Below are 15,229 nucleotides of genomic sequence, written 5' to 3'. Positions count from 1 at the left end.
GAAGTGAAAAGCAATTCATTTGTATTTAGATTACTATTTCTTCCGTAATTAAAAAAAAAATTTCTGTTTCATGAAGAACTGCATACCTGTATCGGCGAGATCACAAGGGGCCGAAAGGTAACGAGGTATCCTTCAAGAGAAATAACAAATCGGAACATAGCACTGGTCATCGCACAGCATCTGCTACAACCTCGCGGGAAGGTAGCCCTGATTCTTGCAGTACTTACGACACTTCTTTGGACAAAGATGAAAGTAATAGGAGGAAACGTGTTACTGATCACAGAAAAAAGAGAGAAAAGAGTGTGATGGAAGATGAACACTTAGGCAATGCTTATGAAGATGACGATAGTGATGACTATGGTGTAAAACATGAAAGTGATAGTGATGATAGCAGAGAAGCACACAGTGATGATGATGAAGTGGATGATCATAATCAGTGTGGTGACGGTGATCTCGCTTGTGATCAAGACTCAGAAGATTTTGTTGATCATAACAACTCTGATAACAGTGAGTGTACCACTGAAGATGAAGCCAGTGGAGAAGATGCAGAGGATATTAGCCAGTCAGAGGAAGGGGCTCAAGACACTGCAGAAGAAAACTTCCCATTGGAATTTACTGCTGTTATGAGAGACATACTGGATTTGGATAATGAACTTATTAAAAATACAAATAAGGTAAGATAGCTACATTCTACATGAACTTCACTTTTTTAAACATAAATTGTTGCTTTTCTGATTCAGATAGGAAAACATTTGATATAGTTACATTTGCACACGTGTTGATATAAATTTGTGTGGTGTTAACTTCTTTCTTGTCTGCTAGTTGATTTATAGGTGTTAATTACATTTTTCACATGGCAGTGTTTACTTCTGCACCAGCTTTTGTCATTTATAATGAATTTCGGTATCATTATGTTCTTATTCAAAGACGGAGCACACACACAATTCTAGTCTTGACAGTGAGGGACTAAGTGAGGTCATCAGGTTCACACATATGGTCCATTATAATGCTATATTAATGTTACGAAATGCTGCAAATTAAGGTTTAATGCTGGTATTTTGTTATGATTATGGAAAGTCATTTGTATACTTCCATGTAATAAATCACTACAAACATTCTAATGTTTCATCCAAGTTTCTCTGAGGTTTTCTCTGCTGGCACAGGCATGATGAAGTTCAAAACAAAGTTGATGGTGTAAAAAGCATTGACATGTAAAAATTGCTTACTACACTCCATATAAACTGATAGTCGAATTTGTGAAATAGCAATAAGAAAAGTCACATGTTGTAGTAATTACAGAATTAGAAACACATCTGGACAGCAATCTTCCCACGTTCTCCAAATTTCAACTCTGGCCCTAAATATGGCAGACGTTCTGAAAGGGTCCTGACAGTATCCACTCATAACATGGGTCTGTTGCAGTGTAATTTGAATGTTTATTAGCCTACTGAGGGTGTATACACCCCAGGACAACTGGAAAATCTGGAGAAAATCCTGTAATTTTTTTCTCTGAGAAAAACCGTGGAATTTTAGAATAACGTAAATTTTTCATGGTTCCAGTTTTCAGTTAAATTTTTGTGATTTTGACTGGTGAGAACCAATATTCTAACAAAGAATTTTATTTTACCCCACTACTGCAGAATAGTACTGCAGAAATGACTCATAAATAAGAGACTAACATGAAAATAAAATTCTTGTTTCAAAGAAAATGTGCCCTTTACAGCAACAAAACACAGTGCACACAAGTGTCTGCCAACAACAAAATGTGTTGAAGGCTGTGCAATGTTTTGTAACTACAAACTTCTTTAGATGCACCTTTCTCATGCACCTCATTTTGATCAGCGTGAAGTCTCAACTGTTGATATTTCTAATAGGTCGCAGGGCAAATGTTGGGAATGGTGGTTTGGGAAGCGTTAATTTTGAAGTAAATTTTCTTTTACACAAGTTGAATTATCTTATGTGTGATAATGTGCAGTGAATTTCTTAAATTACGATGTGTTTGACTTTCATTCAAAACTTAACACTTAGAGGATCAGCCACTTCGAAAAACTTTGGGCCCAGAAGACCATCCATTTATGCCATTATTTAAAATTTTACTGGCACATTTGTGTTCGGTATATCTTGAGTAACACACATTAAAGGAAGACAGTTTCAGGGCAATTTTTATTTTAGTTCTTCCATAGATTACAAATTCGGCAATAACAACGGCATAAAGTATGAGTATCCTTCAAAAAAAATTTGCAAAGTGAGGTCTTGAGCATTTGGCTTTCCTATGGAAAAGTCGAAGTTCTTGATGGAATGCTTGATGCACAGCAGTGACATTTAGAATTGCTTTTGTTAGAAATATTCAGCTGCCACTGCAATTTAAGCTGTGCTCTTAAGACTCTGCTTAACTACACACTAAGTAAAGCACAGCAAAAAATTTTTTGATGACTAATATTATACGTGAAAGCATAGCTTTTCTTGCAGCTGTACTGTATGTATATTAATTTAAACTATTAACTTCACCTATTTGTCTGTTCACACTACTGAATATCGGTGTTGCTGTTGGTCGACTAAATCATGGGTCTTGTGCTCTGAATATCTGCTGTCATTGGCTGGCAAGATCACCTGACGTGAGCTGTGACTGGGTGACAAAAGTGCATAACCAAACAATGGAAAATCCAGGATGAAATGTAACTACGAGAGAAGGAAAGTTGCTACTCACCATATAGCAGAGATGATGAGTCACGATAGGCTTTATCTTTCCAGTCTCCCACCACCTCCGAAAGTCCCACAGTCTGGCCCCTCATAACTCAGTACCATCTGGGACTGGAGCAACTGAATTACATTCTCCGCCAGGGTTTTGATTACCTCTCGTCGTGCCCTGAAATGAGAAATGCCCTACCCACTATCCTTCCCACCCCTCCTGCTGTGGTATTCCACCATCCACCGAACCTACACAATATACTCGTCCATCCTTCACAACCCTTGCTCCCAGTCCCTTACCTCATGGCTCATACCCCTGTAATAGACCTAGATGCAAGACCTGTCCCATACATCCTCCTAAGACCACCTACTCCAGTCTGGTCACTGACATCACCTATCCCATCAAAGGCAGGGCTACCTATGAAACCAGTCATGTGATTTACAAGCTAAGCTGCAACCACTGTGCTGCATTCTATGTAGGCATGACAACCAACAAGCTGTCTGTCCGCATGAACGGCCACCGACAAACTGTGGCCAAATAACAAGTGGACCACCCTGTAGCTGAACACGCTGCCAAACATGATACTCCCTCATCTCAATGACTGCTTCACAGCATGTGCCATATGGATCCTTCCCACGAACACCAGTTTTTCTGAATTGCACAGGTGAGAACTTTCCCTGCAAAACATCCTACGATCTCGTAAGCCTCCTGGCCTCAACCTCCGTTGTCATTGTCCTCACCCATCCAGCCCCCTCCCAGTTCCCATTCCAGCACTACACAGCCGTCATTTCACTGCCACACCCAGTCTTTTAATTTATTTTTATTTCTCTCCTTTCTGATACTTACCCCCTCCCTCCTCAGCACCTTCTCTCCTACCCTCTGTCTAAACTGCAACACTTCACTGACCGCCACTCCCACCATACTATCCCTCCCTGCTCCAGCCTCCTCCTTACCCCCACCCAGTCACCACTCCCATCATGCACTGGTGCTGCTGCTTGCAGTGTAGTTTCAGCTCTCTGAGACTGCAGACGTGCGTGAATGTAAAGTTGCGCGCGCGCGTGTGTGTGTGTGTGTGTGTGTGTGTGTGTGTGTGTGTGTGTGCGTGCGTGTGCTGACAAAGGCTTTAATGGCTGAAAGCTATGATTTGTGTGAATCTTTTTATTGTGCCTATTGCGACTCAGCATCTCCGCTATATGGTGAGTAGCAGCTTTGCTTCTCTCGTATTGTTAAAGTGCATAACCGTCTAGATTTCAGTGCTTCGGAAACTACCATGGTGTATTTGGTGGAATTCTTGTTTATACTTTTATAATATGGAAATGTGCTGATTGCAAAAAAGTTCATAAAATGGGCATCTGCAGCTGAGTCAAACCTCTCTTGTGACTGCTTCACATCTTCCTCTACATCTACACACATATTTAACAAATTCATGTTAAAGTACATGGCAGAGGGTACTTAGAATTTCCTACATTCCAATCACATATTACGTGTGGGAAGAATGATCACCTAAATGCCGCTGTGCACACTATGTTTATTCTAGTCTTGTCTTAGTGGTTCCTACAGGAGTCATATGGAAGGGGCTCAAGAATATCTGTAGATATTCTTGGGTCAATCTATATTGGATGAACCAAAGGTGTGGACTTCAATGCATCAAATACTCGTTAGTTTTTGATTGCATGTATCCACAGGATAAACAAAGTACACACATGCATACTATTTCGAAAGCAAAAGGCATTTGATTATCAAATTTCAAGAAAAAAATTCATTTTTCTGAGAGTGCTATGAAGCAAGAATGTTCAACTTCGGTAGGAAGCTGAAACTGATGTTATTGAAAAGATTTTGGCCTAGGCTTTAATCTGTAACCTACTCATATGTATAAAGACAAGATGTTTTGTAATGTTGTTGCAAAAAACTAGAAATTTTCTTGACTGATTTACGTCCAGTTTTTACACAATACTAGAAGAAACAGACATAGCTATACATTTTTCAAACAACAGTGTAAGTTTTCTGTTAAGGAGACTGCGAGAAAGAAAATGCTATCTTGTGAAAATCTGTGGTTTAGTTTCTTTCTTGCAGTTATTTATTTTTGAATATGATAGCATGTTTCAGCCATCAGACAAATTGTGCCTTCCATACAAATTCATTCTCCTTACCTATAATTGTAAACAGAAATTATATACCCAACAGTGTGCTATTTCCTCAGTAAGCCTGGCAGGAAACAGGAAAGTTGTTTCTATGGCATATCGGTTTGAAATACCTTCGGAATCTGGATCAGCCAAAACCTTGTAAACCTACCTGTTCACAGAATAAAACTGTGAAATACTGTCATTGAAGCTACTATTCTCACATATCCAACTGGCAGTCCATTTCAATACAGGCAGGCTAGATAGATCTTACCTTCATAGTCTCGGATGTTATTGAATTTAGCACATGTTAAAATGAAAGACTAAGTAAGGAAAACATATTTTTTTAGTTTTCTCCAAAAAAATTCTGTTCAGAGATACAGCCCTTCAAAGATCACACTCAGGGCGTATACGACCTGGGACAACTGGGAGATCCGGGAAAAACCTGGGAATTTTTTAGAATTCCGGGAATTTTTCTTTGTTTTAGTTTCCAGTTAAATTTTTGTAATTTTGACTGGTAAGAACAGATACTCTAACAAAGAATATTACTGTATCCCACTACTGCAGAATAATACTGCAGCATTAAAACATGAACGAGAGAAAACAAAACAAAAATAAAACTTAAATTGCAAAGGAAATGCACCGTATAAAATAACACAGTGCTCATACAAGCGTCTGCGAACAGCAGAATGTGTCAAAGGCTTTAGCAAGACTATGCAATGCTTCAAAACAACAAATTGCCTCCGATGAGCATGACGTCACAACTGTTTACATTATACCCCCGCCGGCGAAACATTGCACTTGATAGTTCGCTTTTTGTGTAGTTAGGTTGGCTATACTGTAATAGCAATGTTGCAACAGCAGCCTTTATACACACAGCAGACGATACAGTTTTCTGTCCTGTCTCGTAAATGCAAACGATTGAGCAATTACAGTGTATATAAAAACTCGTTTTTAGTTGTACTACAATGACAGAAAGTAAACACCCGTATAATAATGCATGTAAAAGCATAACAATGTGCACCCTTTCGATAACGGAGCAAAGAAATACAAAAAACAAGCATCTGACGACTGGTACTTTAAAATCAATAATGTACGTAGTTTACAAAATAAATAATAACTGAGATTGCAATAAATAACCAATATTAGTAATTTTTCACTCACCAATTTACAGCGATAATGGCGCAATTCCATCCAGCTCGCCATTGTCACTGTTGTCTGATTCATCGCCAAAACCATCTTCATCGTCGTCATCAGCAAGACAAATCATTAATTGTTCATGGCCACTGATAATGCCTTCTATTGTCTGTGCTGCTCGTATAAGCTTCTCGACGTGCTCTACTTTTTTTCTCCATGAGACTGCATCCACAGTCACAAGAGCTTCACGCAACAGCTTTTCCACCTCTGTTATTGTAAAGGACTTGTTGTTGCTCCTTACATACATTTTTACATCACTCCATATTAACTCAATAGGGTTGAAATGGCAGTGATATGGTGGCAGCCTTATTACAGTATGACCCTGCTCCTTGGCAATTTCGTCTACTACATATGTAGATGTCGTAGGCTTATTTTCTTTAACAAGAGAATATAACAGAACCTTTGTCATACTCATATCCGCTGCAATATTTCGAGCCTGTAACCACTGCACCATAACTTCTTTCCGATCATTTGTGGTTGGGGCTTTGTTCTGTATCACCGAATGATATGGAGCATTGTCCATTACAATTGTTGTAGGGACAGGAAATTGTTTTAAAAGGTTCCTGAACCATTCAACAAATCATGTGTGATCCATATCTTCATGGTAATCACCAGTCTTTTTTTATCTAAAAACTAAAAGTGCATCAGGGACAAAACCACTGGAGGAGCCTGCATGGACCACACTTAATCTAGCTCCTCTTCCCGTCGGCTGATGGCCGCTACTGCTGAGTGTGTTATCCGTCCAACATTTACTGACAGCTTCCCCGGCATTAACCCACGTTTGTCTAGCCAAATTATGGAATGAATGTCTCTGCCCACAATTTTGTGCAAGAAAATGCTACGAGCGGTAACAATATGTGCCATCTCTAACAGTACTTTGTGTCCGTCTAGTGTTTTGTAACGGAAACCCATGTTTTTAGCATAATTTTTAGTGATGTTTTACCACCCCTGAAGAGTTCACTTTCTTTTAAAGAGATTAATAACTTAGCTACAGTCGGATACTCTTTTCTGCTGTAGTAAGCATAAACATGCCTACGAATTGCATCAGTCTGGAAAGAATCTGAATCTGTGATAGGACTAGGCCGCTTTTTCTTCTTTCTCGGGGTTGATAAAAATGTATTATTTGATCCAGACAGCTCAGAATCATTACGGCTCACTTCAGTATCTTCCAAGTTTTGTAGTAATACTCCCTTACTTACTACGGTTCTTGCACTAATACCAAGAGTTTTCGACGTACGTTCCACCACTTTGTCGGCAGGAATTGATGGCTGTCCATGAATGCTTACGTAGTTTTTCTCCTGCTCGTAAAACTTAAGAGTTCTGCGTAGTAACTCCAGTGCCTGGCTGTTTAGAGGCACCCCTCGACGCAAAGGATTGTCACTAGGTGAACGAAGTCTTTTCGGTGGCATTTTCCAAGTATGTACACTCACAACGTAACAAAAGTCACAACGATATAGCGCACAGTACAACGAAAAAACACGGTAAACAACATACAATTCACGTTGTATACACATTCACTAATCAAAGCCGGCAACGCGGGAACTTTGACGTCACAGCACGTGAGTAACAGCAGTGCTCACTGCGCTGTGATTGGCTGGCGCCCCACGCTGAACGCCTAGCACCTATCGTTCTTCACTTGTTATCTGTTACGCTGCCAACTTCATACGCAAACGTCAAGTGCAATGTTTCAGCGGCCCGGGTATAGACTCATTTAATTAGTTACGAGCGGGCTCATGCACACGTGCAGTTGAGCCGCATATGAATAGTGTCTTCTGGCTACAGAAATGTGGCTGTTGGCAGTGTAAGCAGCAGTTGCAGCAACCAGCCACATGGTACTGGGAAAAATTTAACTGGTGCGCCCAAGCCACTAGATTCACGCGTGCGCAGCAGGCCCGGAACTAGTGGGGGCTGACCGCAAACCGGGGTAACTGAACCGGGCGGCAATTTCGGTGGCAGGGGGCAAATTCATATTCTTGAGGAAAAAACCTTGTTTCACTAAGCACCTAGCATCCAGTGCATGTCGGTCTATCGATTATTCATGTGATTTTGAAACTCACCCCTGCTGATTTTTGGACACATTCTAACTTGACTTCTGATTGAATTGTAAGTTGATTTTTGAATGCGTGCATAGTGCACGTGATGTCTCTGCCAGGGGAATCCCCGTCAAACTTTTCTGCAGACAACATGGGACGGGGCTATGTGAGCTGAGTGGAATAAAGCCGGACCGGTGAATGCCAACTGCTTCTTGTTTATGTGGCTGATTCGGTTTGCAAATGCTAAGCGTTGTTATAATTACTAGCGCAATCCATAGATTCAGAGTACCAGAGTGGAAATAAACAACTAGTAGGAATAACAGGTAAGAAAGATTACATATTACCTTCTTGGTGTATCCAAGAAAGTGGAATTTTGACAGAAAATACTTGGCCAGATCGCTACACTAGACAGGGCCAGTTCTAGTCCCCGGCTAGCAGCTGCTTAAGTTCCATTTTGAGAGTAGTGCGGAAAACACATTGTACGAACACAAAGATAACCAAAGAATGAGTTTTGAGAGTGGTAGAAATAGTTACAAAATTAGTAATGACAAGACTTTGTTAGAACGAAGAAGACAAAATGGGGACATTACGCACATTATGGAAGAATATGACGATTCCAAATTTATACAAAAATTCCGTCCCACTACTTTTCGGCCTTGTGCATGAGAAACTGGAGCGTGTGAATGAAATGTGAAACTGTTTCCTAACGTAAAGCCTTTTGTTTGTAGTAGGCCAAACAGGTATTTCGTACTGGTACTAAGTGAATTATATTCTGTCGTATTATAAAAATTATCGTTGTTGCCAAAACAGTCCCACTTATTTGGTGTGTGTTGCAATTGCTGCAATATTAGAAAGGCTTATTTTGTTTTATCCAGCACACAGTGACAAAATAGGTGTAATCAGATCGAGAAACCACATCAGTCTTGGGTACTATTTGTATTAACAGCTTTTTCAGTATTAGACAACGACATTCCTATTTTTCACGTAGAAAAACGTTTGATGGACTTTGATGAGGTGATAGTCCTTTTGCTGAAAGGAATGCACGCCATGTAAAGCTGTAGCAAGATAGAGGGGAAAAATTGCTAGAACCAAAGGATTGAAGAAATGTGTACTTTCTTGCCTTTCTCTTGTCTTTCAGGTATCCTATATTTAATTTTGTCACACAGAAGAGCAAGTTATTAGTTAATAAGCAGTAAAGAGTCTAGTTTTTCTGAAGAGTTCTTGTTCTCCTGGTTACAAATAATCCTATCCAGCATTAATTGCAGGTTTTTTTATTATTAAAAAAAAGAGGGCAGGATGTCAAACCGGCAGACTCGGAGCAGGAGAGGCACTACAGGAAATTTTAATTTCCACTGTCCTGAAATAGTTTGATGACATCCATTACAAAATATACACTTGTGAGTTCCACAGAGCGAAACACAGTGACATACGGTATAAGAATGCTGTTTGAAGAGGTATGGCACTGCACTGAACACTTAAGACAAAATAACGTGTCTTACATTTACTCGAAGATATGTTTTATGTATCAGACTCTTCATAAAGATGTGCGCTACAGAATGAACTTACTTTTTTGAGAAGTTTTTTCTTTATTTTTTACGCTCTGATGCGCAGAGCAGTCTGAGTTATAGTGGTGGGGTGGGGGTGGTCTCCACGTGATCCGTGTTTACGTTAAGTGATTTTTCTGTTTCCTCTTCCTGTACTGCTCTCACGTCAAATGAAAACAAGACGGATTTCTGAGGCTGGGATCTATCAAGTGAATTAAAATACATTCACTTAATTACGGAAGGCTAAAATAGATTACTAGTTTTAATTTTATTTCCACCTTTCTGACAGTCAAGCATTAATCACCAGGCAGAACACTGAGGTTATTTTTGTCGGTTTACTAAAGAAATTTGGCTTTCTGTAAGCTTTCCTGCTGAGGCACTCAATTTATTTGGAACAAAGTGTTTAATTCCACACTATTGGTTAGTTTCAACTATTCGCTGCATTTCAAGTGTACGTTTTCGTCTTCTAGCACGTATGGCATTATGCCATAATAAAGAACCAAACATGAGATAATGCAGTACTGGCACTCCAAGAAAATTTACGTCCCGAAAACCGCACTGAAAGGCTTCATATTGGGTCGAGGCCTACGTCATTGGGAATCTGGACATACAAATGTGCACTGTAAGGTGAACTATGCATTTTAGTATGGTTCACGAAATTGACGCCCTTGTAGTATCCTCTGATGTCTTGTTTCTTTTATGACATAATGTAAGGTCTTTTAAGGTTTTACACGTACGAACATACGGGCTTCCTATGTCACCGTAGTTGCGCAAGTGCGGTGACACCTCTTATCTGGTGCTCTCTGGCAACTGCTGAAATGAATCTATTTCTAACAGGTTGCGGGAAAATATTGTTGTTCGAAAAGCGTTATTTTCAAAGTAAATTTGCCTTTTACGCAAGATGAACTATGCGCGAGAATGTACGATGAATTTCTTAAACCACAGTGTGTTTTCTCTCTTTTAAAAATAAACACTTTGATGACGAATTTCGAGCCAAGAAGATCGGAGATTTGTCGGTATTAAAATTTTTACTGTGGTATTTGTGTGATGTATCTTAAAGTGTAACATGAGCTAAGCAGATCATTATATGTGAAAGCTTAGCTTTTCTTGAAGCTTATTAATCTTCAAGACAAATATTATATGCGAAAGCTTTTCTTTTCTTGTAGCAACAGTATGCATATTAATTTAAACCATTAACTTTTTCTGTTGGTGGAATAAGAATTTATACTTTCGTAATACGAAAATATGCAGCGTACATGTTGCTGCACATCAAAGATCTTTCCAAAATGTGTCCCCCCCCCCCCTTGAGTTTCATTTTCTAAAGTGCCGGGAAATTCTACGCTGCTGTATAAAAGCATGACCATTCAAAGGATAAGTTTTACAGTTCCGAGAAAAAGTATACTGTCACTTAACACGGAAAATGTATTTTTAACCGGGAGATCCGGGGAAAATCCGGGAATTTTTTTCCTTGTCTACGTATACACCCTGACAATGTGCATACCATTTTGAATCGCAAATTTTGGAAATTTTACACTGCTGTATCTCTGGAACAGTTCTAGATATTTTGTTGGGGATTTTTAAATTTGAAAGATAATTGCTAAGATTACAACAAAATCCTCCATTTGGCTTTACCTGTCAAAGTTATTTTATTATAGCATTCTGAACTTTCATGTAGTTTGTGGATTTTTTTTTTTTTTTTTTTTTTCAAAAAATACCAATCCATAAAGTTTTCTGTTGATTAGTACCATAAAGTTCTACATTCCCTGAAAAGGAGAACTTCCACTTTTAGGTAGAACAGGTTTTATAAACAACTGAAATATTTGCCATACATAAAACCTGTTTTATTACCACGTTATTGCATACCAGACTTACAAAAATCAAACTCTAACCTTATTTAACATAATTTTATTTCTGAATGATGAGTAAGAGACTCATTTTGTTAAGCATTTTAAATGGTTTCAAAATGTGTGTGAAAGGTCCAAAGACTTAAAATGTTTCAATTTATACAACTTCTGTGCACTCTGTTTTCTGTTTTGTACTGAAAGTAGCCAGTCAGTGAATTGAAATGTTTCACTGCTTCAGTATCTTCTTTTGATGTAGAGTAATGCCTTCCCGTTACTCCAATAGGAACTGGAGCTCTTATAATCTTAGAAACATTGTAAACAGGAAGTGATCACTGATGGTGTTGTTGCTGTCCTTCAGCTGGAAACCTATATCCAGCTGCTGGTCCATGTGGTAGCATAAAGTTCACTACAGTTTCGTTTAACTCATAACTGGTGTCTATAATCTCTGCAGTCCACCAGTCACAGTCATACACACATGCCACAAACATCCCCCTTCTCAGGCTGTGAATCTGAATATTATGCTGCTGTTTCTGAGGTGTTGGCCGAACAAATGAAATTTCTTCTTTCTTGCTGCTCTTTAAAGTGTTTGCAATGCGAGTTCGCTCATCACTTAGTCCAAAAATGTTTTCTGAATTCCTTTCACAGTAGTAGTTTGTTTGGACCATTCTTTCTTTTGTGGTCCTGGAATTCTTTGATTTCCTCTTTGGACAAAAGACTGAGGGCTGTGGATGTGTAAGATTTCACGACTCTCGTAAAATACTCAGCATTCTGAATCTCAGCTGTATTTGGTCTGGGAAGATTGTTTTGTAGCATCGTGCTTCAGCAGGCTGCCTACACCATCACAAGGCTCCTTCCTGTGACCAGTAGCACTGTATACCCAGTCAGCTGGCATAAGCGACTTACTCCATTCAAACAGCTAGCAATGATTTTTAAAATGGCTAGGAACACCATCAGAAATAAAGATCTTTTCTGCCCCCTGTTCACAGTTGCAGAATTTTGCACATTGCTTATAACTAGAGGCACCACTTTTTCGCAAAGCACGAAATCGCGAAATTTTCACGAAATTTTACACATTATTTACTTTTAAACCAAATCGTGAAATAATTGACGAAACTTTGCAAAATCTCGTCATTTGAACTTACTGCGGAAATTCGATTGGAGTTACGGTAATAGAATGTGGATATCGATTGTACACTATTTCGATATATATAATATATCGAGTATTCCCAAGACATTCTGCAATGTTCTCACGGTGTATTCAGTATTGCGCGTTGGAAATCGTTGTGGATCGCCGGTGCATTGAGTGTGGTACTTTGTGTTTTGTTTTCGTGCTACAGATAATTAATATGGTAAGTGACAGTTTTCAACCGAGAAAAGGTATTTTCGTCAAAGGATTTTATGTTTTTGACAAAAGTAGGAAGATACTTATATGCAAATACTGCAATGTGCGTATTGAGTGGCAGAGGAAAGACACGTGACTGAAAAACATTAATACCAGTTCTTCCCATAAGAACAACAAGGAGAAGGCGCTAACAACTACTGGTATAAAAAGACAAGCTACGCTCACGGAAGTCACTGCAGCGACGAAACGTGCGAAAAATGATAAAGAATAATTCATTTTATTGACTACTCGAGCTTTCATTGAGGCTAACATTCCGATGGAAAAAGTTGATAATCCGAAGCTGAGAGAATGGATGAACAAATACATACCAGGTTTGTGTAACAATTAATTTACCGTCTGCTAATTGCGGCAAAGATTAGGTAATCTCGATAGCCAGTAATTTTTGTTGGTCAGAATAGGCCTATATTGAAAATAATTTTTCCTCGAGCACACTCTCAAAGTCTTATAATTGGGTAATGTGTTAATTTAATTCGATACATAGTAATCTAATAGCAGTTCTATTGACATTTTTAAGGTGCTGAAGACTTACCCTCAGCTGGAAGACTACGGGAAGGTTACATACCTCGAATCATCAAAGAAGAAGAGGAAAGATTAAAAGGAGCCATGAAAGGCGAAAGAATTTAAATTCTTTGTGATGAAACGACAGACAGAAAAGGGCAGTGCGTGTTTGTGGTTCTGATAAAAGTACTTAGTTGTGGCGGTGGTGTAGTTCAGAAATTGTCGGGGGAGTGAAAGTTATTGAAGATCCAAATGCTACAGAATGTGCACAAGCAATTATGAGTGTAATACAGAAACTTGAAGTTCAGTACAGAAATGTAGTTTCTATAACTTCAGATTCAGCCCATTATATGGGCAAGTGTATAAAAGCAGTTAGGGTTTTAGTTTCAGAAGGGTTAGTACACACACAATGCTGGGCTCTTAAATTAAATTTGGTTGGCAATGTGTGGGCTGTGGAACTTTGTGATTTGAACCATTATGTTTTGCAGACAAAACACATCTTCCTTAATACCCGAAAGAGAAAGCATGCATACATTCAGTTCTTAGCTCAGAAATATGTAGGTGTACACACAAAAGCTAAACTTTTCCCTATTCCTGTCATCACCAGGTGGAACTCGTGGTTTCCAAGTGTCGAGTACCTTGGAGAATATCTCTGTGATACAGTAGAATTTGTTGAAACTGTTGAAGATGAGTGTAGCTGTCAATTATTTTAAAGCTTTGACTTCTGCTGAAGCAAAAAATAAAATAAAAATAAAATAAATAAATTCAATGCCTAGCTATTTTTCTTCTTGAGCACTGCTCAAAATGTTGCAATTTGCTGCTGACATTAGAGGGCTCCAAGATCGCGTTAAATCATCTTCTGCAGTCTAAGCTTGATGACCTTGCAAAGAGCTTTAAGTTACTAGAGGATGGGATTTTTTTTTTTTTTTAATACAACCTCAGAAAAACTTCTTAACCTGCCAGAGCATATGCAATTACAGTTAACATCACTCTTCCAGTCTGTAGGTAGAGCAAGTTTTACAAAACTTGAACCACTTGATGAAGTGTGATACAGGAAAAATTATCATTTCTTCTACAGGTAAATTGTTTGATCTGAGAAACATAATAAAAGGCAATTTAGACAGTGCTGAAATCTCTCAGCTGATAAAGAAAATTCCCATTCTACAAGAACTTCCTATGTCAGAATTTCTTGTACCATACACATTGTTTAGGTATTTAGTAGCCAGTTCTTGTAGAGAAGGTAAAGATGTTGATGTGATTGGTATTCTTCTTTCCCTGAAAGCAGAGTACGGACTTTTTGTGGAAGCTGCAGTGAAGGCTTTGTGGATCCCAGTCAGTAATGTTGATAGTGAGAGATCATTTTCTAGATATTGCAATATAATGTCTGACAGGAGAACAGCTCTGACTCCCAGTAATATGGAAGTCATGGTATTCTTGTCTTTCTCAGACTGACTTGTGTGTTGTGTACATAGACTAGGACAGGATAAATGTTTTCCAAACTTTCACAATTTGGTATTTGTGTTTTAATAAGATTTATAATTTTTATGCTTTTTCAATTTATGTAAAATAAGATTTTTCACTGCAAATGTGCCATAAATGTATTTCCTGTACCTTTTACTGCTGAAAAGTGGAAATAAAATTTGCGAAATTATTGACGAAATGGAAAAAAACTAGTGGAAAAATATACCGAAGTAACTTTTTAAAAATGACGAAATCGGGCAAAAATTTTCACCACAAACAGGTGCCTCTACTTATAACTGCAACACTTGTGGTCGTGTTTTGAAAATATGCCACGCCTGTAAAATTTTAAACCTGGCCATTACTCCAGTGATACTCTTGTACTTCTCTTGGGAGAATTACAGGTGAGTTCTGAGCAAAATCACAGTGAAGCACTATAGTTTT

General features: G+C 38.6%; 1 protein-coding gene across 2 annotated transcripts in view; it reads left to right on the top strand.

Annotated features, from left to right (window-relative positions):
• The window catches only part of LOC126162135 (male-specific lethal 3 homolog), a 127,491-nt gene that overhangs the window by 22,144 nt on the left and 90,118 nt on the right, over window positions 1-15,229 (top strand). For both annotated transcript variants that reach the window (XM_049918429.1, XM_049918428.1), the window contains exon 4: window positions 77-674. In XM_049918429.1, the coding sequence (XP_049774386.1) occupies window positions 77-674 (598 nt within the window). The remainder of the gene's footprint in view (window positions 1-76; window positions 675-15,229) is intronic.

Source organism: Schistocerca cancellata, chromosome 2, assembly GCF_023864275.1.
Source record: "Schistocerca cancellata isolate TAMUIC-IGC-003103 chromosome 2, iqSchCanc2.1, whole genome shotgun sequence".
In the NCBI taxonomy this organism is placed as follows: domain Eukaryota; kingdom Metazoa; phylum Arthropoda; class Insecta; order Orthoptera; family Acrididae; genus Schistocerca; species Schistocerca cancellata.
The sequence above is the reverse complement of the archived record's forward strand: the minus strand, read 5'-3'. Positions and strand labels throughout refer to the sequence as shown.